The sequence below is a fragment of the Corvus hawaiiensis genome, chromosome 4 (assembly GCF_020740725.1).
Source record: "Corvus hawaiiensis isolate bCorHaw1 chromosome 4, bCorHaw1.pri.cur, whole genome shotgun sequence".
Lineage (NCBI taxonomy): Eukaryota > Metazoa > Chordata > Aves > Passeriformes > Corvidae > Corvus > Corvus hawaiiensis.
In genome coordinates, this window is record NC_063216.1 from 51,279,074 (window position 1) to 51,303,525 (window position 24,452).

The window sequence follows — 24,452 nt, forward strand, 5'->3', positions numbered from 1 at the left end:
ACTCCATTTTCCAAGGTAGAAGAGATGCTAACAGCCAATTTCATCCCTCATGATGGAACTCCAGATGATTGAGATTATGGGTATAATCCCTGCAGAGCTCTTCAGTAGCTAATGATGAGAAAAAGTCACTTACAGAAAATAAATAACCTCATCCCTGACCCTCTGGGGATGCTTCTGCTGTTCCATGATTTTAACAGAAGCCCATGATCATAGCAGTTGAGGCGACTTTACCAGGTGATAAATAAATCTGGGCCCTGTCCAAGACCAGCAGAAAGTCTGGGATGACACAGTGACAGAGTGACATGTACTCAGGTCTTTTGATTGGTAAACCAAGTCTCCTCTCTGTTATGCAGGTTAGCCTGAGTAATTCTATTTGTAGTATCAAAACCTACTTGAAAATTCAACAGTATTCCTTACATATGACCAACAACAAACATATTCAAAACAGAAACCTAACCTAAATGGTGATTCTCAAGCTGCATAAAAGTTATTGTTTCAGTAAATATAAAGAAAACTTGCAACAATAAATATTAACTTGCCTTTTACTCTTAATACATTGAAAATGAAGCACTTTTAGCTGAATTACCTGGGTAGTGGTAAGGGGGCTCACAAAGAAGCACTGCTCCAACACCTTCTCGCACTTTCACCTCATAACGTTCCTCAGGTGGAAAGGGATCCAGATCTAGTTTTAAAAGAAGCAAGAGGAGGAGAATAGGGATTTTAACTACAGTAACTTTTTATTATTATAATTATTTTCAGTCCTGCAGAGATTAGTATAGAAATACAATACATGGCAGACAGAAACCTGTTGACCCCTAATGCCAGTTTTGCTTGTCATTATCAAATAAATTTTTTTTTACATTATTTTTGTCATCATAATTGTAAATTCCAGGGGGAAAAAAAAGTGATGCAGACTGTATCCCTAAGAGTATTTAGGTTTAAAATAGTCTAATGAGTTTTAAGGCACTGGATCTAAAAAGTATGTACAGTATTCTCAGATGGATTAATTCATGAAGTATGTGAGATAATGTGGGTTTTGTCCCATAGTTTCAGTAAATTTGACAGCAAAACAAAATTAAAGCTGGTCAAGACTTTTTTGAACTCTTCTAAATGGTTGTTCATATTTTTCAATCAGTTTATGCATAAGCAAAAGAACATAAAGAACAGACATTTTCTATATAAATTTTAGCAACTCTATTCAGTTCTTTAGTAACAGTGATTGTATAAAGAAATGGTTTTTATAGGAGATCATTAAAAAGGAGGAAGGAAGAAATACAACAGTATAAAGAGGAATTAAAGTAGCCTTTTTTTTTAACAGATATTTATCAGTTTCCAGCTATCTTTTCACTTCTATTCCTTACCTCTTTACACTATTATAGTTTATATATTGAAACATTGTATATTAGGGTTCTGTTTAGCACAATTTTTCAGTACTCCATCAACATTCATCTCATGCAGCCAGTGAGCTGGTAGGCAGAAAACATGCCTCAAACTGTTCTGATTCTATTTTTCTTATCTATTATGTTTATTCGTTTAATTTTTTTATCCTATTGATTATTCAGGACTCAGACCACTGAAGCCTGCTTTCAGTATAAATAAATATCCCATAAATTGAATGTTGATGTTTTCTCCCTTAAAAGGAAGTAACCACCTGGTCTTCAATGTTTTTCTCGAAAATATAGTGGATAAATACAGACTAAGACTATATCAACTATCATATGATCCATCAGCTCATTATAGCTTCTGACTTTCCTGAATATTTGTGGTCCCACAGTCTTATAAGTACAATCCGAAAGCTGAACTTTTCACTATATGTCTAATCTTCTACAGCAAGGAGTGAATTCTGCTTATGGAGGCTGATTAAAGACAAGAGGGGCACTAAACCCTTAGTGTCAGGGCACCCAAGGCTTTGTGAATGCACCCCAGTTAAAGTGGATTCCTTTTTTTGCAATTCCTTTTTTTGCCCTCTGATGAAAAAATATATCCAGGGAAAAAGGCAACTTAAGGCAAAATAAAACAAAAATCCCAAACACTGTCTTCAGTGTGCAAAATTTCGCATTAGTCTTCATGTAGTACATCAATTTTTTACAATGCATGTATTTGGTGATGTGCAGGTCTGTACACGTACATGTACACACAAGACCAGCTCATAGCTGTCAGAAGTTGACAGAAATTTCCCCCAGCAGGATCTCCATTGTAGCCTAGAAGTCGGGGCACACTTTACTGGCAAGTGCCGTGCCTTCCTCCTGCAGCTGCGTTTGCACTGTGGCAGCACCTCATCACCATATGCCCTCACTCTTGTCTTTCTTCTGTGACTATTTCCCCTCAGGTCCTACCATGATTTAAAAAGAGTCTGGACATTATCATCACCAGATCTGGCTCCATGAGTCTCTTCAATTAATAATTTAACAATAACTCACTGGGAAGGCTGTCACGTTATGTCAGCGGAATGCTAAAGCATATAAAATGCTTACAAATTTATTTTGTGTCGATCCCTGCAGACTAAGGCATTTAAGATACTGTTTTTAGAGTAATACAGACACAGCACATGTTAGCAGAAGACACCACAGTGTAAAACATTGGGCATTCCTAGCTAACCATAATTTTTCTGTATTTTGACATAAACAACGGCTTACATCCAAAACTCAGAGTGGCTTCACGGCTTCTGACAGTTCCAAAGCTATTTGACACTACACAGACATATTTTCCAGCATCCCTTGATTTCTCTGGATTACTGATAACAAGTGTGCCTCCAACCATACTGTAGCGCTCCTTTGTTAAATCAATATCCCAGTTGTTGAGTTTCCACCTATCAAAAAACAAAAGCCAGATGTAAGATTTGGCCCCAAAAAGTAAACCCGATAAGAAATATGATGTGAAAAATAACTCATAAATTCTGATAAACGATACAGGAAGTTATTAACTTCTATACAAGTTTTAAGTTTTCCTTCAGCAAGAGGCACAGATTTGAACTCCAGAGGTCTTTTAAACATAACAGTGTCAGTTCTGCCTTCTTGGAGATGTGACATAGTTTGTTAAAACATAATTGCTGGCCAAGCAGTAAGAGATGCTTCAGCTGGCTGTGAATAAACTAACCAGTCATCAAACACAGGGAATTTAAACATATCTCGAATAATTATCTAAGGACAGACTGGATACAAATATACTCCCTCTGCACCTTTAAAGTATGGGATAATAAGAGATTTTTGCAAACCTGCTACAGAAAATGAAAATTTTTTATAAAACATAATGTGCTAGTAAAGTCAGTGCAAAAACTGTGGCATGCTTCATAAATGACCTACTTACTACATTCAGAAAATTGCTGGGCACTGTCCCCTTAGTTATGGTAAAACCCCACAGCCAATTCACTGAATTACTGCAACTTGCACTTCAGGGATTAAGACAGAAACTGGTGGCCCAGTTCTGACCCTCACCGATTTCTACTTATTTTAAAAAATGCTAAAAAACACGGAGTGGGAACCAGAACGCATGATTTATATTTGTGTCTATTACTGTGTCCACAAGAGGGAGCCCATAACCTTAGAAAGGAACTGCCTGGTTTCTATGGACAAATAGCAAGGATGCAACTTTAATACATTTAAAGATCATAAAATTATTTCAGCATAAATATTTTATTTTTTCATAAGGTAACGTTAGGCATTTGTAACTGACAATGAGAACACATACTACCTGTTCATTCACTATTGAAGAAGTATCAAAATAAGCAGAATTCTCATCTGGAAGTGGAACTTGCAATTGTCATAGAAAGAAACAATACTAAGAATGGCATGAACAAAAGAAAAAAATCTAATGAAATGGCATAATTTTAAAGATGCAGAAAATAGCATTTTGATCATATGGAATTCTAGAGGTATCACTTCAGTCCTGTGAGACATACTATATGTCTCTGTTAGAAAAAATAATTATATCCTCTGTTCAGAAATATCTAACTATAAATGTCCTGAGGACTGCTTATCCTGCAATGAAAATGGCAAGAAGAAGTTATTTACCTCTGAGATAGAAGGATTTTTGCTCAGTAACTGTTAGAAGGCTGAGCTGAAAATAACATATTGAGGTATACTAAAAATAATGATGCCAGAAAATAAGAAAAGTGGCCTTATTCTGTACTGCAATTATCATCACATCAGCTATCAGTGCTAATTGTCAGGTCTGTTCCTAGACAGGTCTGGAGATGCAATGCAATTCTTTGAGAATGATTTTGCTAGCTCAGATTTTGCTGAGCGCACAATAGATAAAGAAGAATGTCAAAACTTATTTAGAGCCCGTAATCACCTATAGACGGTGTGTTTACAGTCTTGCAGACAGGGTGGGGGAAGTCTCTGGACCAACTGGAAGGGATGGGGAAGTACTTCAAAGGGTATAAAATCTTAGCACATGTAATCTCTCCACACTTTCCAAGCACAGCAAGAGGAAGTACGTGCCAAAAAAATGTCATGTACCAGGATCATATTCAAATGGTGATTCTGTACAGGTAGACAACCTGCTAGCCTATTTTTAGAAGTGGCAATGAAGACTAACTAAGCTGTTTTGATGGAAGAATACCATAGCTGGTCACAATACTGTAACAGATTTAAAAGAACAGCCAGCAGACTTGATTGCTTTTTCTGTTCTAGGAAGCAGTCTGGGAACACACGTAAGTGAGTACTGGTGGCAGGTCATAGCGTAATTTACTGACATGGATCTGATCTTTTTTTGCTGGCAAGAAATTGTGTCTGTCCTTAGTAAAATGACAGCAGTTTTCTGCCTATGATCAGGCTGTAATTTAGTCACAGTCTTAATACTGACAATCTTAAGTACATTTCTCTTTATACAATGAGCAGATAATGGCTGACAAACTTATATGAATGAACAACAAAGAAGAATTGCTTTCTACAATAATATAATTATTGTGAAAGAGGTCATGTGGGAATTTGTATTAAAACTAGTTGAAATGCCTTTTCAGAATAAAGTTTTTCATGTCTTCAGTAGCATAGCTGACACATTCTTGATCACTGCTCTCCAACACAGTGGATGCAAAAGCAACATGGGATGTTCAACAATCAATAATTCTCCTTTCAAAGTGAAATAGAATAAAAAAAGATGTTCTGAATCAAGAACAAAGACTCAAATCTCAGTCAATCTCAGCCTAAGGTGGAAAGATAGCCTCTTAAATATTTTTAAAGGTCACTTTTTTTTTTTTTTAAATTTACATCTGGATCAGTATTTCTTTCAAAAACTGAAAACATTTAATACTATATACTGTCTTCAACACTGATTAGACATTTTGGCAAATCAAGGTTGAGTCTTACTCAAAAATTGCATATCTCCCCATTTTTTCCTGCCTCGAAGACTTTGCTCCAACCTTTTAAGAAGTCGAGCATTTAATAACACAATCTGATATAGCTGCTGAATAAAATATGCAAGATCTGAGAATCAAACCACGAGATATTACCTGTAAGTAGGAGGAGGAATTGCGCGAGCTCTGCAATTCATTGAAACTTGTCCATCTGAAGATTCTTCTGGATAGATGGTATCGATAGGCTGCTCCTCAAAAACAGGTCCATAATCTTTGTTTCCTTCTTCTGAAAACAGAACGGAGTTTCAAATTAATCATTTTTTAATTAGCAGTCAAACTGAAGATGAATTTTCATCACACATTCCAGAATCAAAATGTGAAGGCCAGATAGTGAGTCACTCAAAGTTAATTCTATGCGCTTCAGCAAAACTGGAGCATTACAGGTAACAAAAGTGCTGTCTGTCCTTCACTGACTCCTGCCTTCTAAGAACCAAATTAACTCAAACTTTGTTCTTCTAATACTACCGTGTGTGCCTTCTCTGATGAAATTAATTATTTGCCACTGTTTAGACCAAATGTGGAGATAATTAGGAACTAAAGATATGCCCCTTAGAAATACCGTGAGACCAACTTACTTCACAGAGAACAACAAATTCTAATCAAAAAGGTCCACATCCCAAACAACTACTCATAGTTATTCCTGATTTTATAGCCTAATCATCTCCAATGATTTTATGTATTTAGAAAGAATCTTTACTACATCAGACAAAAAACCCCTTATGTTGGGTATGAAAGCTGAAAATTACATTGTTTCCAGATCACACCTGTTTTTCCTTTCACGCTGAGGTACGTATTAGCTTTCTACACTCCAAAATACAATTTTAGAAAGGTATTATTTATTGTAAAACCATTTCAGTTTGCAAAGCCAAGCACTTAAATGTGAATAAATGTAAAACAGGTTTGACAACAAACTATTTTTTAATCTTTATTCTTCATTTGTTGATGCTGTTGTAAAGGTGGCAGGTTCTGCCCACCTCTGCTGCATTCCCTTCTCCTTTATCTCCTCCAAGCATACAAGGTTTCTCTTTGGGGTCTAAGAAGCAAGACTAAGAGCAAAAGGGGAATGTTCTGGAAAAATTCTTCTCAGTAAATCTAGGATGTAACTGGGGTTTTTTTCTGTGAAAATGTCAACTATGCATTCTAGGTACAGAATGACTCTGTGAGGAGACAGTACATGCTCCATATAGGTAAAATTTTGAGAAAACACAGTTATCTAATTCTTACAGGTCTCTGCTGAGACTGAAATAACAGTATGGACACTTGTGCGCAAATTCAAGGGAGAACAAAGGAGTACATGACTGCTAACAAGTTCACTTTCCATTCAAGTTCAGAGCCTTGCACCATATCCTAGAGATGCCAGAGATTTGTAAAATGACTTCAAGAATCTTGTAATACAAGGGAAACAAACAAAACAAACACAGTTTTACTAATAAGATCTTCAGAGATGGCTGAATAGTTTAACTCGGACATTTTCAAAAGCAGTGGTTAAGGATGGAAAAATTTTGACATTTTGCAATAGTATCTTTGCTGCCTATAAAAATTTGCTACGTGTCTTGCAATTTAAAAAATCTTCTCAGATCAGTAAATAAACTGGCAATGTACAAGATGAATGTTCTTAAATCAAATGATGATTTTGTACTCATGCCCTTAAAACTCCTGTCTTTGGCTCTAAAAGATTTTAGACTAAATTAGACAGTTTTTAGGAAAACTATAAAAGAAAAAGCGTATCTATATACCTAAAGAATGTGAATTATTCCAGTGTAAAAATACCACATATACATAGAACACTCCTGCAGACATCTTTTTTATTGTTCCTAAATTCCATATGCATAGATAGACACTGGATTACAGCACTTGAAGAAGACTGGGTACAGATAAAAAGCAAGTTCCCTTTTGACTTAAAATTTGGGGGAAAAAAAATCACCATATCCCTTGAGGACAGGAGGAGGTCCAGAAGACACTGTTGTGCTGTGAGACATGTGGTCAGGCAACTTAATTTTTAAAAACGAATTCATGTAATGAGAAGTCTTTCAAAGAAACAAAGAAGAAAAGCTAGAAAGGCAGAGCTTTTGAACAATGGTCTGCTTTCTTTCATATTTTAAAGCACAACACAATATAAAAATCTACATATTGCTAGACCAAAAGAAGAACTAAATTCAGACTGAAAAGGCAAGATTCACTTACTTGCTCAGAGTCTGGAATGACTAAGTCAGAAACCCAATGGCATGTTCTGTGCAGTTCTTAAATATGAATACAGAATAACAACAGCCTCTAGCAGCAAATAGCCATATCATATGCAGCTGACTCTTCACCTTAGGATTCAAATGATATTACAGAGCACTTAGGCATTTCATGGCATGCATTTTTAATGCTGCCAGCACTATTAATTATATTGAGTGAACGCCTGCTTCTCACACCTATCAAATGTGCTTTATAAAGGCACTTGTGCTGCAATCTATTATGAATCTGGTTTCAGGTATTTGTCTGAGCAGAATAAGATGTGCAGACTGAATGTCAGGTATGGCAAACAATAAACCTTTCATTCTCAGCCACAAGGTGAGTGTGGACCAGTGATATGAAACAGCACATGGGAGAAAAGAGAAGAGAAAGGGGTTGTGAACAGATCTTCAAGAAATGTTCACACTTTAAGTGAAGTACCACGACTGTATGACAAAGTTTGGAGAGCAAGGAAGGGCAGACTAAGAGTACAAGGAAAAGCATCAGCTCACTGAAGTTGTGCCTACATGAAAAAGAGAAGTAGGGAAAGAAGAAGGAAATGGATGTATTAGACTGAGGATGTGATGAAGAGCACATTTCCTGTGTTCAGGTCCTGCTTTAGACAAGAGGATGGACTATCCGACCTCTCAAACAGCACTCTATGTTTTGGGTATATTTCTTGTGATTTATAAATTGAATTGGAGCAAAAGCTATCACCTAACTATTAGAGGCATTCTTCAGTGAATTCTGAAAACAAGACTCAGACCTTTCAACAGTGCTAAAATGTATTAGGAAGTCTGCGCAAAGGTCAAGAAAATCTCTGATGAGATCACAGATCCTGTATAAGAACCTTTCCCTCTAGAAGGTGGTCCTGTCATCTGTTCTCTGACACTTTGCAACTGAGCAGTGTAATTTTTCCTCTAGGCTTTCCTATAACACCACTCGTGCTTGTCCGACTTCTTAGGCAGCTGCTAAAGCTAAAGAGAGTGGAAATCTATTCAATTCTTGCTTTCTGGCTCAGTCTTCTGTCAGCTTAGTGAGGTGAATTTGTTCACTGATGAAGACCTGTGCCAGGGCAAAGCATGAAACAGGAGCAGGGTTGTAGGTTTCCACCTCTTGTGCAAAAGAAGTTGTCTCATTAATCGAACCCTCTGAAAGAACTGTTATTTAAGTAAGATACATTGGTCTGAAAGCCTTACCACTATTTACAGATGCACTACAAAATTACATTAGCACACCTTAATGCCCCTGAACAAGCCTGAGAGAGACCATAATACAAAATATCCAACACATTCAGAGAAAAAGTTATCAAAAGGATGTCTGAAAATGATAATCACAGACAACCTGAGGCAGTTCTTTTCAAGGCATCTCAAGAAACATCTCTCAAGAAGAGGGAGAAGGAAGGCACAATAAAAAGGCTTATTTAGTACACCCTAATTCCATACATATTTAATTCAGGAAATGTCAAACTTTTCCATATCAACATATGGAAAATTAAACTAGCTTTCCATATAAAAATTAACTTGTTTTCTAAAGGCTTTATTTTGCATGCTATATGTAGAACAAAGAGACAAAGAGATTTTCCAGCCCATATGCACTTATTGCCTAAGCAATAAAAAGAACAACTAAAACCATATCAATAGCCAATCATGCTTGTGTCAGTCTTCTATGGATCTCCCTGCATCTCACATTCTTCTATCTCCTAATCATTTGCCTACTCAAATGGCCTTGCAGCCTCCATATGACCTGCTCCCCATCCTCCCTCACCTCCTCCTCTTTGATAAGGAAATTATGCTTATTTGTAAATAAAAAGGTAATGTAAAACTTTCTGATATGCCACCATATAGGTCCACTTCTTGTGTCTTATTTCCAAAAAGCCTAATCACTCCCTGTTATTAGAGAGCACATTTCATTAGTTCAGCATTTTCTTAATATAATTTCAGGTAATTTTTTAAATTACATGTAATGTTCCAACTACACTGGCGCTAAATTACAACAGGTACAAATTTTACAATATAGCAGACAAATTCTGACTTGACATCTGAAAGATGAGTAACTTGAGCAAAGCTGGATTTAACTCATCATAACATTGGTAGGAAGAAGGGAACGGACTGATTCGTCAAAATCAAATGCAATTATTTTACGTTAAAAAAGCCTTGAATTACCCATGTAACCTTCCAGTTTACACATCTTCATTTAAAAACACATAGAGGGAAATTATTCATTCAGTTCATTATACTAGAGGGTCTTATTATCTGTCCTTTACACGGGCTTGTTGCTGACAAGAAGAAGGTTGGGTAGGGCTGGGGAGAGTATGGTCACTTGGTCAGTTTGTGATCTGAGCATCAGGAGCCTGAGACATGCAGAGATATATGCTAAGAGCATCCCAGGAATCAAACTTGGAACATTGTGAAAAAGGGAGAATGCAGGTGTTACATCTGTGGTGATTTTTTGGGGGAATGGCAAAGTGCTCTTGGGCTTTGACATTATTGTGATAAAAAGAAGTAGATATATCTACAAAGTTCCCGGGGGTTTAACTCTGTGTCTTTGGGATCTGCATTCATGTGACTAAAGTCTGGAGAGCTGTCCTAAATCCATTTACGAAGCAGAATTTAGTGCTAGATTAAATTTGATACTAAATATGACAAATGGGACTGTGTCAGTAGCTGAAGACACCTCTTGAGTTTAGCAATTTTATATGTCATAAGAGAACCAAGAAAATGGCAACCTCAGGCAGCTGGCACATCGTGGCTGAAGTAAGGCATCCTTCTTACACTGCAGTACTTCATTTAACAGTCAGGCTCATCACCACTAATTTTTAATGTCTCTTTCTAGGTTCAATTATGATCTCTTCTTTTTTCTATCAGTTCTACACTTGGACAGCTTCAGAGAGCTGGGAATTTCCTGGATCGGCACTGATGAGGCGAGGATTGGCTGCTGGTGCATTGTTTTCCAGGACACCAGGTTAACGGAGGAAGTTGCAGCAGACAAAACCCAGCGCAATACTTTCCTCTGACTTTGTTGCTACTTTTCAGCATGGGGAATCACAAGGCTGATATGCAATACACAGGCAGCATACGCGAACTGACAAGGAAAGAGCTGATGATCTGAATCATAGACTTCTGTATCATATGGCGGAAAATATGGAGATGGGAACAAGAGACCACTGTGTTTATTGGGAAATGCAGCTACCAATAATTACACGTTACTTCACAGTTAACATTTAACAACTACAATAATTCAAATATATCTGTTTTCTTCTACTCATGGACAACTGCACAGGAAGTACATAGGAAGTTAGTTTATAACTGATCTGCAGTGTTATTTTGCAAAGAACCTGAAATGGACCATTCCTGCAATTTGCTTAATTATTTTTAGAGACTGATATCTGTCTTTTCAATATACTAATTCTTACATTTTGCATAATCAGTTCTTTATCTAATCTGAATACAGAAAAGTAGAAGAAAATAGAAAATTCCCAAAGGGAATAGCATACAGTAATTTTACAGCTAGTCTTTTCTAATGATTTACTCAAATGTCTCTCAAATACAGGTCACTAAACCACTTGGACTCTTGTGCATCATTCTGTCTTCATATGGCTAGTATGTAAAGAAGCAAAAATCCTGTAAATTAAAATTTACTCTTACTTTACAAGATATATCCTTCCATGTTATCTTACAGGGTAGTTACAATCTATATTTCCACACAGGAGCTGCAGAATATTCTATATTTAAGAGTAAGACTATTTAAAATTTTCCCTTATTTATATACTTATTAATGCAATTTTTTTCTGGAATGTACAAAAATTACTCATATTTGGTTTCAGAGCAGAATTGTCATGACTGATATAGAGGGTTATCACACCATTTTGTACAAAGTTATATATATTTCAAGTGATTCACCAGAAATGGTGGATATATAGTTGCGCTTCAATTCATTGGGAAACTAGATTAAATGGGAAGCCAAATGTAAGAGCAAGTGACTTCTCTGAAATCATTCCCATAGTGTGAATTATGTGCAAAAGATTTGTAATTTATGTCTGTTTGTATTTTTGCCTCGTTTGCTCTAAATTGTCTTTAATCTTAATAAATCCTTTGTGGTGGTGTATTCCCCCCCATTTCTCCAAGCACACTGCGATCTCTGAGAAATGCTCATTAGGCCTCAGCCTTGACAAACAGCACCTGGGCTCAGCTCTTCCCCAGCTTATCAGAAACATAGTCTGCTCCCAGGAACTGCTGCTGTCTAATGAGCTCCTGTTTTCTTTATGAACAGCCTTGGAAACTGTTTTTCTTCCCTGAATGGCATAACATCCCTATTCTTACACTTTGAAAGAAAGTGCCAACCCAAACTGTGGCCTGGAGGAAACACTGATATGACTAAAGCCCACTCTCTTGCGAACTATAAACAAATCCAAAGGTCCAAAATGAGTCCTTTGAGCTCTCCTGGACCACAGTGGGCTGTGACCAGCAAGCTCCCTCTGAGTGAGGCCTCTCAGTGCCAGTGAGCTCTCAGGTTTGCTGCACTCAGAACATCACCAAACAACGATGAATCCTGGGCTGATACACCCACTCCTTGAGGCTTAACTCTTTGCCCGTTGAGGACATGTAAGAGCATCCAGAGTGAATATTTCACTACCTATATTAAAATGTCCTAGGGTATATTACTGTGTCCTGCAGCCATAGGGAGGAGGAGAGAAGATCCAGCAGGCAGGAATTGTGCAGCAAGATTGATTTATTTAATTATTTTACAAACTCTTTTATAGACTTTTTCTTCACAGTCTAATTGGACAAAGGATCAGCCACCCCTTGGGGGTGATTGGCCAAAATCCTAAAACATCCATTATCAAAATATTTTCTACTATACCATAAACAAGACTGTTCAAGGCTGCAGGTGTTTCATTGTTTACAGAACTCTGCTACCTCTTCTGTGAGAGAGAAAAGTCTCTCACGGGCTTAGAAAATAGCAAGAAAATCCTTGCTAGCAGCATTTTTGTATCCACAATCTATGAGGGGAATTTTTCACAGGTACACTGACTCTTTACATCTGTGTGCATAAATGTGTGCATTTGCTTTGGCAAATGCAGGAGAAATGCTGCTGTCTTAGATGTTTAAGTACCTTAGATATCTAAGTAAGTTAGGCCTGTAAGTAAGGTTAAGTCAAAAGTCATAAGCTAAATTAAATGCTGCTAAGCACTGTTCTTTTGCTAAGTTTAAGTTATAAGTTAGACTAAACGTTAAGTGTTATTCCTCTATTAAATTGTTACAGTTAAATTATAATTTAAGTTATAAGTTAGTTAAGTGTTGTTCCTTTGTTAAATTGTTACGTTTAAGGCATAAGTTAATTACTGTTACATTTGAGTGCTGTCAAGCTTTTAGGCCGTATTCCTTTTATCCTCGCCCTCACTGTTCTTTTGTCACACACACCATCATCCCCCATATAGTTTTTGGCTCATTTCTGTTTCGATTGACTGGATTTTGTTTGCTGCTTTTCGGTCTTCCCTTTTTCCTTGGTGTGTCTTCACTGTCCAGTAAGTAGCAGAGTGAGTCTTGCCAACAAAGTTTGTTGTGCTGTCGCTTAATATTAAATCTGATTTTTACTCATACCCTTGCCGGTGATAGTTTTAAGTGATCTCAAACACTCCTTCGGAATATCCTCAAATGAAACAACAAAGAAAATAGAGAAGTAATTGAACCTTAATTGAAGAAACAGCTCTCTCATTTTCTTTCAGGAATCTGATTCATCACAAAATTTAAGCATATAAGTTGATCCAAATGATCAAGGTTATACATAAGTGCATTGTTAAGCACATATTCAAGTTCTCTGCTGAAGAAGAATCAATTCTAAAAACCTCAAATGATGACATGACTATCGATAGCAAGTCATGGTTAAAAGTTTTCCCAAGGTCACTGTCAGAAAGAAGCTAAATCAGGTAAAAAAACGTAAGTTCCCATCACTCCCACTGTGCACCAATATAAAATTATTTTAATTAACATCTCTATTTTTCTAATGAGTCTTCTTCTCTTTCTGTTTCTGCTTCCTGTACACCTATCTATTTCCCTAGCACTTAACACTGCCAAAAGTGGCTGCCCAAGACAGCCGTTGGGTGAGTATTGATCTACCTGACAGTGTTGTATCCAGTTACATATTTTAACATGAGAGAGGGACAAAGATCTGTTGACATGATGCATGGCTAGATTAACCTTGAGTGCTAAAGCATGCTGACCGTAAGAGCCTTGGACTAATTTATTATCAGTTTAACTAAGTTGTCAGGCTCTGCATTAGACTTGCAAGACCAGAAACCATTTGATGAAGGTACAAGAAGATCTCGTACTGTTTTCAAAATGTCAGACGAATGAGGACCTACTCATGTCTGAGAAGCTCATGCTCAGAAACACGATGGTCTGGGAACAAGCCAAAGTATTTCTACCTGGTGTGCAGGAACATAAACACAGCACTTCCACATTTCTGAGCACTGTGATCACATTATGATTATTTATTTATGAATGTCAGACACTCAGCAGTAGCATTAACTGGTCTTCTAAGATCCAAGCAGGGACAAGACAGAGAAGATAAACAGGTATAAAGTATATCCATCCAATTCCTATTTTGGAAGAAAATTATTATCTCTCTTTAGAAAATGTGAATAATTTCGTATGCTGTGATAAAAAGCTTTAAATAATGTAGGTTCTAGCCCTCAGTTCAGAAATGCATATTTGAGCCTACTGTTCTGGAAAATGTCCAAGCATGAATAATTTAAGGTTTAGGGGCTTGACTGTTTTTTCAATTCTCTCAATCATGTGGGTAAAGTTGTACTTGGTATTCATGGGAAGCTTATTTGCTGAAGCAGTAATGTGTCCGTGTTGAAAAAATTCACGACTTAGCATCACCGTGATGGAGAAGAGAGGGGTACATCATAAGTGTAAGTCATCAAGATGATAAAGGGAAATCATTTTCCAAGAGCCACTCAGCACTCAAACAGAAAAGCTAACCATTCCTGCACTCCCACTTCGTATTATTTGAAAGACTTAGGTTGTCTTTGGGAAGGCTGCCTCTACTTTTCTGGACCGAAAAGAGCAGGAGAATTACTTCTATTTCCTATGTGCCAGTGAGAACCCTGAAGACCTGCATAGATAATGATGTACTTTCTCTTTTACAACAAGTTTCAAGTATGAAAAGCTCCAGTCCCTGGCAGAGCAAGTTTCTCCACTTGTGCCTAACATGGTACAGTTTTTTGTCTTCTCATACTGCCAAGAGGAATGTCAGCCAATACCAATTATTGTACTTTTAAACATATTCCCATTTGCCTATTCAATATTTAAATTATTTAGGTGTTTCTTCCTTAAAAACCTAAATGTTACTTCAAAAGTGACTGAAGAGCCTAACATGTTGATCTCATGGGAAAGCCAGTGCTCAGAAAATTAAGAATGAAGCTGAAGTGCAGTAGTTATTCTGCACAGTCTCTCTGCACAAGCCTTCCTGGTGCATACGAAATACCAGCAACACACTCAGAAATTCAGCATGCTGTCTAACAGCATCCCCATGTACTCATCAAAACAACTGCCTTGCACTGAGAGGCTCTGCATCTTACTGGCTTTCTTGCTTTACCAGCCTTCTCTGAAGTTTCAGGTCCTAATGATTTTTGGAAATTTGGTCATCCAAAAAGCAGAAGGGCTTTTGACGTTTTTACCCCTGGACTACTGCCTCATTTTGCACAATTCAGAAGTTACTAGGATGACAATCTGCCTTCTAAGGCATGATCTGACACAAACTCAAGTACTGTCTGGGTCTGCACTATCAAATCCCAAGGTAAAAAGTAGAACAGTTTTATCAGAAATAAATTATTGGAGGGACATTTTTCACTATTGTTTCCTCTCACAGCCAAATGTAATCAACTATTCATTAAGCACAATAAAATATAGGGTCTTTGCAGCTTTTAATTAGCCTTTTGAAGAACAAAACAAGCTGTAGCTGAAAAACTGTCTTAATTCTTTTGGTGATAGGTTATTATCCCAATTGAAGATACACTTTAGTTCACTGATTTATACGGCAAGAAGCAGATGACAGAAAAGTTTGAACAGACTTAGCAATGGGACATGAATCTAATGGGGAGTAAAAGGCAACTTGGAAGTATGTTGGAGAAATCTCAGAGGGAAGTAGAGAAGAGTCAAATATTATCAGTAAGAGGCATGAAACAACTTTTTTGCCAGTGGACTGACAATCACTGACATGTTCCCTGAGGAGTGATTCACTGCTCTCATTTGCCTTGCACTACTCAAAGTGCACTCTGAAAAGCAACTCTTATAATAATTGTCTGTTCTATCAGTAAGCAGAAGACTAAATTATTTACGGCTTTTTCACCAGTTTATATCTGCAAGACTACATTTCAAGCACTAATTTACCTGGAAAATAAATACTGCTCCTGTCTCATTGCAGAAGGTCTCTGCCTAAACCTCTCATGCACTGATTCATGTAATCTTTGCCTCCCTTCAGATAAGTAAGTGCACATTCACCACTGATGAAATGGCCAGTCATTGCAACAGTTCTCGAGTTCTAGCTTTGATTACCACAAAATAGAACTGGCTAAAAGCATCAAGGTGTTTACTCCAAAGCAAACTCTAAATTTCTAAAAACGTGTATTTCACTTTGGGAAATTTTTTTAGAATTTCCTGCAGTGGGAAAAAGAACAATTTGAAAACAGATAAAACTCCTTAGCTTATAGAGTCTCTGAATTCAGGCCCAATTGGGCCTGAACATATCAGGTCAGTGCAGCTTCAGGTTCCTAGCTCTTTGTTTCCCAAAACTTCTAGCCGTTATAGTCTGAAAGCTCTCAATGCTCAGTCAAATACATGAATTCTGAATACTTTCAGGTTTTTTGGCTGATATCTTTGAACTTGGGGAGCCTATAGGGTGAGACATCTCAAAAGACAATGTATCTGGAAGCTATCAGTTTCCTAGGTCCAGAGAAGTTAATATAGTAGTGGGTCTGTTTAGGAAGCATGGATTGCAAAAACCTAGACCACAGAGTCACAGATGAGTTTGCCAAAGGCAATTTACAGAGTAGAACAACCTAGAACTGTGGATCCAGCACCACAGAAGGCAAGGGGAGACAAATATACTTCCAGAGAAACCCTGTGTTTTGTCCAAAAGGTGCCAAAGCATTCTTAAATACTCTGCTTTCAACATCTGCTCCCAGTTAACCTCACTCTGGGACTTGGTCTGTCTTGTTAATTAAATGAGAACTCATGATCTTTACTTAAAAGCCATCCCCAGTTCACACATTTTCCATTATTATTGACACTGCAAGCATTCCCCTTGATAACATCATGTGTGAAAGAACACCTCCTAGAACTTGACCTGATCACTGGGCTTGTGCTCCTTCCTCCTCTTCAGTATCTTTCACTTTTTAACCACACTGAGAACACTTCCAAGCAACCCCTTATATTTCATCTTGGTTACTGCAGATGCATATTTTCTGGATATGATGGCATTTAAATTGCCAAGAAATATATTCAAAAGGAAAATTGGCTAAGACTAACTGCCAGCAGCTCTCACACCCATTTGAAATGAGAAACCCTCCAGCAACATTCAAGTGCTGGGGCTGAGCAAAGACTGCAACATCAGATTTATATAATCTAGATGCCATAAAGCCTAGATGATAGGAGCAGATTTTCTCTCCACTCAAAACGTTATTTAATTACTTATGCAAAGTAGAGCAAATCCAGGAGCAGAGAGCGTGTGCACTGCTCAGCCTTGCAGTAATACACTGGCAGTAACAAACACCCTCTGATTATATAAAACTAGGAATCTTCCACGTTGGAGGGTGGTGCCATACCTTTAGAGACAGTCGTAGGCCTTAAATTTGGCTTTTGATGAAAAATGCAAGCAAGTATTTATTCCATACCAGAAGATAAATTAGGAAAATTTTTTGAACGGAAACAGCACTGTTAGAACCTGCCCTGGATTCACAATCCCTCACACCAAAGGCTCCCATCATCTTGGGGGAATCCAACAGCGCCAAGAACAGTCCAGTGAGAGATCCGGTGAACCTTGCTGTGACAGTGCCAGTGTGTACACACGCTGCATGCAGTATCACGATAGCCCTCCTTGTTCTTCCTATGTCACTTAGCCGTGACCGTCACAGCACACAACCTTCCAATGGCATTCTAAGGCACTTGCCAGCAGGTACATTCTGATGCCAAGGTTTATTTTGCTTCTGGGCACAACGGTGATGTGCAGAATACACAATAACAATTATCATTCGGTCCTGACTGTCAAGAAATTACCTGAACATTTCTTCTCCCTGATTGACTCAACTCTTTTATGAACCAGTGTCCAGCACCTGCTTGGCTAGTGCAGCTGATTGTTTTGTTTGATGTTAACAGGTCCAGAGCAAGATCACATGTGTAACATTATTGATAGCAGTCGACAGCCTTTTTTTAATTTCTTTTTTTTTTCTTTCAGGAAAAGCCTAGTACTTAATTAAAGCGCTGAATTTAAAGTTTTAATTTTGGTGCTATCAGCAAGCCTCATATCTTAACAAAGAAAAAAAAACCTCTTGAAACACACAGCAAATATATTGTGAAGGTATTGATTTTTATTAGGCATCAGTAAATCCTACATCAAACTCAGACACAGAGTAAAGAACAGCATTCAAAACCATAGAATAACGTAGTGTTCCCACTAAAGCAGAAATCATTCCTGTGAGCTACGGGCTAATTTCTTACAGGCAATGAGCTTACATCACAGTATTAATCAGATTTTTTGACTCAATAATAAGGAATATAGTCTCATGGCAGTGAAACTGAGGCAATGCCTGAAATGGTATCCTAGATTAAGCAAGTCTATGACCCTTAAAGTAGGGAAGGATCTAAAGCCTACCTTGAAAATAACCAAAACCTTAGTACACAATATTTGCACTTTTCAAATATTGGTGGAAATTTTGTGCATGCACTGTTTATGCTAACAGTATAATTAATCACAGCAACTAAAAATCAGCATTCATTAAATTGGCATGGAAATCTGAAACAAGCTTTACAAATTTCAAAGTTGTTTGGAACAGTTGGAATTTCACCTTTTCAAAGACCTCCATCTATCTCTTAAAATGGAAGTAAAATTTAAACTGCAAACATCTCTCTAAATTCAGATGCTAGAAATTTGACTCCAGAATGTTTTTAATATTTATGGCCCCACTTCTACTTATGAAACATGTTATAATTTTTAACAAAAAAATTGAAGTCAGAATATGCAGAACTACCCCACTGTATTATGAAAACTGCCACTACACTGGGCTTCTGAAAAATTAAGAATTTTAGATGGTGTCAATAATATAGAATTTTGTTTTTCATTATTCTAAGCATGTTGATCATCCGTGCACAACAGAAAATTGATATTTTTATAATCTAGACTAGATTTCATTCCGTATATCAAACACATAACCCCAAATTTAAAGTCCAGATCTGTCTTTCTGCAAACCTTTTATTACGGCAGCCCTTCTTATTAATAAATATGCTTCCTGACAGCTTCATTGTTCACATTTAGTAATCTGTGGTATGTGCACAAATAAATGAAAGCCATACAAAGATTCTAATTGTCCTTGAAACACATAAAACTAACAACAGTTAGTTAAATGAATTAACACAGGAGATCATCTTACCTGCCAGGGAGTAGACAAAACAGGGTGTAATAAGATGACAGATGAAGAACCAAATGGTTATCTTCTGTTCAGCCATTATCTCAAAAGGAATAGCGCACTGCAATACCATCCTTCAGAGAGCTAAAAATGCCTGCTACAAAGAAAGAAGAGAGCGTGAATAATTCTGACAATAGGCTTTATCTCATATCGCATTTGGCCCGGCAGATTAGGTGACTAAACTGAATATTTAAGAGTTAATATAGGATAGAGTCTTTTGAATAATAAATTCATCATCAGAATTTCTGGATCAAATTAATGATCTCCATTATTCAGAGAGCACACTATTTCAGAGTACTCAGATTTTCTGGTGATAGTAATAATATGGTAAATGTTAAAACCATAACATCCTTTTTTACACTTATCTTCCAGATTCTATCCTTCTTCATCTCAGTAAATACTACATTTCAATCCATTACTTCAAAGTCTGTAAAAAGACTACAGTGAAACTGAAGTACATTCATCTCTTTCAGAATTCAAGTATTTTGTCTACTGTATCATTATTTTAAACTTTAAATATACAATTAATGGTTCTCCACAAAGGCAGTTTTATTTTTTGTGAATTTCCTTTTAAATGCTGAATACAATCATTACTGCAATGTTGTTTTCAAAGGTTTTTCTTTTCCATATGGGAGAAACTCTGCCTGTATATATACTAAAACCAAGCTAAAAAAGCATGCACCTTCTTTTCATTATTCTAAGATTTTATAACCATTTTTTTCAGAACACTTCTGTAATATCTGTTACTACTTTCAATCAGAATATTTTGCTAGCTTTTTGTTTCTTGCTGGGGACTATTATCTATTTCTTTAGGGAAATGTGTCATCATGTTTTCAGTGTGCAATTCTCTGGGTTTTTTTGATGGATTTCTTGTCATGAATATATAAATGGATCCTTTACATCTATCACATCTTGTTCTTGCTTCTTGATTGGCTCTGTTAAGAACTTCACACAAAGCAAGGCTTCCAGCTTATCCTTGACAGAATACTGTATCTCAGGCACATGCTGATATCATCCAGTCCTCTCAGTATATTCATTTTGTTACTATTTCAGTTAAAATATGCTTATACATACTTAAACACCCTTTAGTAACATGCATCCCAGAACACGGTGCATGCTAAAAAAGAAGACTTGTAGATGTGGCACTTAGGGACATTGTTTAGTGGTAGACTCAAGCAGTGCTGGGTTAGCAGCTGGACTCAATGCTCTAAAGAAGTCTTTTCCAACATAAATGATTCTATGATTCTAATATTGCACTGTCACTTTTTGCAAGGCGTAATCTCAATGCTCCTGCTTTCCAGCCTCCTGTGCCAGGAACTGATGACTGACAGTGACTTCCACCTTTTACCATGACTCTTGCCCTTTCCATGTCAAAATTTTTACTAAGTTTTTCATTTCCAAAATCCGAATGGTTTAGATTTTGCTTTGAAACTGCCCTGTTTCCCACCTCCAACACCAAGAAAGGGGCAATTTTAAATTACTAAGGACAAGTACAAACATAGTTGACTCCCTAAGTATGGCTGGGATAAATCTTGCCTTGTTACAGAGAGCCTCTCGTCTGAGCTGCTGCCAGACATGCCTGCTGCAGTGTATGTGTCTCATGTCTCCCCTTGAGGTGGCTAGGAATGTGTCTTGGCCATTGGGGACTTTTACTTGTCCCTTCTTTCTCAAAATAATGCTAAGGCTGTTCATTTGAACATGCCTCAAACAGTGAACTTTCCTTATAACAGAGTTTCAAGAGTGTTTTGATAAACTCATAGTGCAGGAAAATGACAAGAAATATCACAAGAAAATCTTTTGGCTCAGAAATTACAGGACCTGTTGCATGTCACATTTTTTCCTTATTTTTTAGCAGATTAAATCCTTAATAAAAAGTTAAAAACTATGGCCCTGCAATTAGCTAGCTGTTATATGAAAAATGTTCTCAGCAAAACACAGACAAGAGTTAAAAAGTGATTCCCTAGAACTGAGATTTATTTAGAAATATTCCCTAGAAAAAGGCTCTTACATTGGCAACAAAAGCGTATGCTTACTGTAGCTGGATCTAAGGGGAAGAATTTATAAATAAATTTATAAACATCTTTACCTTCTCACTTCTGTTGGCACTAAAGTTTCTTCAGACTGTCACACAAAGGACATCCACAACTATTTCAGGCATCTACGCTGACCAAGGTATGAACTACTGTGTGTGTATGATTCATCCAGAAGACAGTGGTAGGTCAGATCAAGAAATAACTTTGTATAATTTTCCAGCAGCCATGCCCTGGCTATGACATCCTTGTGATATGACACTGCCTTGCCTGAAACATTTGTTTCCAAATGACATGAGTAAAATTGCATAGTTATGCTGAAATAATGCACATAATTAAAGAGCGAAGAAACAGGAGCTCTTTTGGGAACAATGGTAATTACACAGCAGCTTATGGTGATAATAACTGTGTTCAAGCATATTGATAGATGAGACTGTTAAGAGCACTGTGTTCTCTGACGTTATAGTCATAGATGGAAGATCCCTCCTCCCTCTCTTTAGCAGAATTTAGGTTCGATTTTGGAAAGATACAATGTCCTCTAGCTCTCCAAAAATCCCTTTTTGCTGGCTCAGAAAAAAAATGGTTTGAACAATGGTTCCAATTACAGTAAATAAAAATTGTGTCAGAAAATGCTATAAATACCTCATTTTATTCAGAGACAAAACTATCCACCCTGCCAGGATTGAAATCGTTTCCCTACTCTCACTTGTTTCGGCTGAGTGGGTTCTGTATATAGAGCACAGCCATCCCTTCTGATTCATCTCAGCTTGTGGGTGAGAAGCTGTTTCACATCGCTCTGCTGAATTTTGGCAGAAGTGCCTGCTATGAGATGAGACAGCACGCAGGTTATCTATCGCTCTAAGTGTGAGGTGCTATGGCTGTGCAGTGTTACCACCCAGCCACCCAAGGAGGCGTCCCGGCCTATCTGAGGTAGCAGCACTGGTGCCGGAGGCAGCACCGTGGGCTGCAGTGCTCAGGCAGCACAATCTACTGCCTCTTTCACATTATAGCTCTCAACCTTTTATCTTTGCAGAGTGAGAAGGATATTGCTGCCTCAGTAAAAATCATTCCCAGACAAAAAACCAGCCAAGTCGCTTTTCTCCTCTGAAAAAGCAGAGTGACTACATACCTACACATGATTCCTTCAGTCTGCACAGTACACGATCCTTCTTTTTCCAAACAAAGCACCACAATTTTAGCAAACAAGTGAGACATTTAAAAAATATATAATAGAATGAGCAGGCATTTAACTGCAACCATGTCATGTTTAATTACTATCCAATGCTAACTAACACGCTTAGGTCCATTTTGACTGTTTAGTTTCCCAAAAGAGCCAGTCACCACCACAGACCCTTTGCCTTGCTAAATTCAAAAAAACAACATCTGGTGAGCTGTCTGGAGTGCAATCCTCCCAAAGGAGGTGGAAAAAACTGGGGCATTGGCTGCTGAATGGGAAGCACGTTCAATTTTGAACACAGGGACCTGCCAGGGTGCTTCTGGAGGGTTGCAGTGTCTCATGATGCTTCATTAGGATGAGAGGTGGTCCCAGGACACAAGGGTAAACCTGCCTCTTTATACTATCCAATTGTTGGGATTTTTTAATCTCTCAAAATGCACTTTAGGAAAATGTCTACATTTTCTGCCATATCCTGTGTGGCTTTCTTCAGATCTTCAGTGCACTTTGGCATTTATTAAGGAGAAAAAGACACCCATTTTACTGCTATGGAAGCAGACAGTGTTTTCCATCACTTCCCTGTTAAATCCAAACGTGCAGATGACATCGTTTTGCAAGGGCATAAAGCATTTATAGGGCAGACAAAAAGAAATTACAAACAGCAGGTAATTGAAGTCAGTTGAATAAAGATTTTTAAGATCAAAAGCAGTAAAAATAAGGTACATAATCTACCAGATTTGAAATCAAGAAGGGATAGGGATAGACAAGGGAAAGCAGAGCAACAGTGGGGGATGTTGAACGGGTGAAGAGGAGGCAAAGAAAAGATCTCAACACTACAGAGGGAAGGGATGTAATGTGAGACATGTAAGTGAAGTGTGGGAAAATGGAAGCAATAAACCAACCCAAAAGGGCAGGTAGAAAGAAAGGCAGAGAGGGAAAGCAAAGGAGATGTAGGCAGATAAAGGTGTATGAGAATTACCAGTTGCCTGTCAGTAAATCTCAACATTTACCATGGAAGAGCTTTCCTGAACTTCACCTGCCAAGGCTTTCAGAGTGGGAGCAACGTGATTACTGCATCAGCCCTTGACATCCACTCAGGGCTCGAGACAGGAACCCCAAGTGCTGATGGGGAAGAGAGGGGGCAAAAGAAAGTGTTTGGGAGCTCTGGCATAGTACACTTAGCTAGGAGAGGTAAATCAAGATGCTTGTTGTGATCCCCATTTCCTGGTATATTATGATAATTATAGAGATTCAAGTTTTAGAATTGGTAGAGATTCCATCCAGATTAAACTATAAATAGATACAACAATCTAGAAGAATTCTCTGGTTCTCTACCCTTTTTCAAAACATGAATATATATAATTGCAATAATTCACTAGCAAATTAACACAGTGGCAAGTTATAATCAAAGTCTTTTAGGAGTCACACAATACTTCAGCCTAATCAGTGTTTTGTATTTGTTTTTACTTCAGACTCTTTCAGTGATTTTCGTAAGCATGTAATTGCTCCTCATCTTTATTTTCTTAACAGAGCTGGCATTTTCTCCTATGGTAAGTAACTCCTCACAAATCTTATTAGTTGCTCAGTATGTAGAATTACCATGAAACTTTTTAATTTAAAAAAATAATTATGTATATTGCATATTATTTATTGTATCACTCTTTGTCCTTTTCTGCTATTTTGGCCTTTTCAAATTAATTTTGTAATCAATGAACGAGTTTTGACAATCTAGGTAAAAACATGCCATTAAAAAGGGCGCTGTATCTTGTTTGTAAGTCTGGTTTCTGAGCCATCACCCACAATCCAATTTACTCCTGAAGCCATTATGTTAGCCACTAGCAATTACTAGCTTTCTCTATTACTGGAAAAGTGGTGACAGTCAAGTTCCTTGCCACTACACAGATTTGTCTCATTCCAGTGGTGTGGGATTGCTGTGAGCAGAGTTCCAAGCCAGCCCTGCTCTTACAGCACTGCTGCATCTACAGA

General features: G+C 37.5%; 1 protein-coding gene across 1 annotated transcript in view; it reads right to left on the reverse strand.

The window, feature by feature from the left end:
* Nucleotides 1-24,452, reverse strand: part of CNTN1 (contactin 1) — a 228,126-nt gene that overhangs the window by 60,716 nt on the left and 142,958 nt on the right. The window contains exons 3-6 of the mRNA XM_048300378.1: nucleotides 19,227-19,356; nucleotides 5,453-5,582; nucleotides 2,637-2,809; nucleotides 587-682 (exon numbers count right to left, since the gene is read on the reverse strand). Coding sequence (XP_048156335.1) covers nucleotides 587-682; nucleotides 2,637-2,809; nucleotides 5,453-5,582; nucleotides 19,227-19,335 — 508 coding nt within the window. The 5' untranslated portion in view covers nucleotides 19,336-19,356. The remainder of the gene's footprint in view (nucleotides 1-586; nucleotides 683-2,636; nucleotides 2,810-5,452; nucleotides 5,583-19,226; nucleotides 19,357-24,452) is intronic.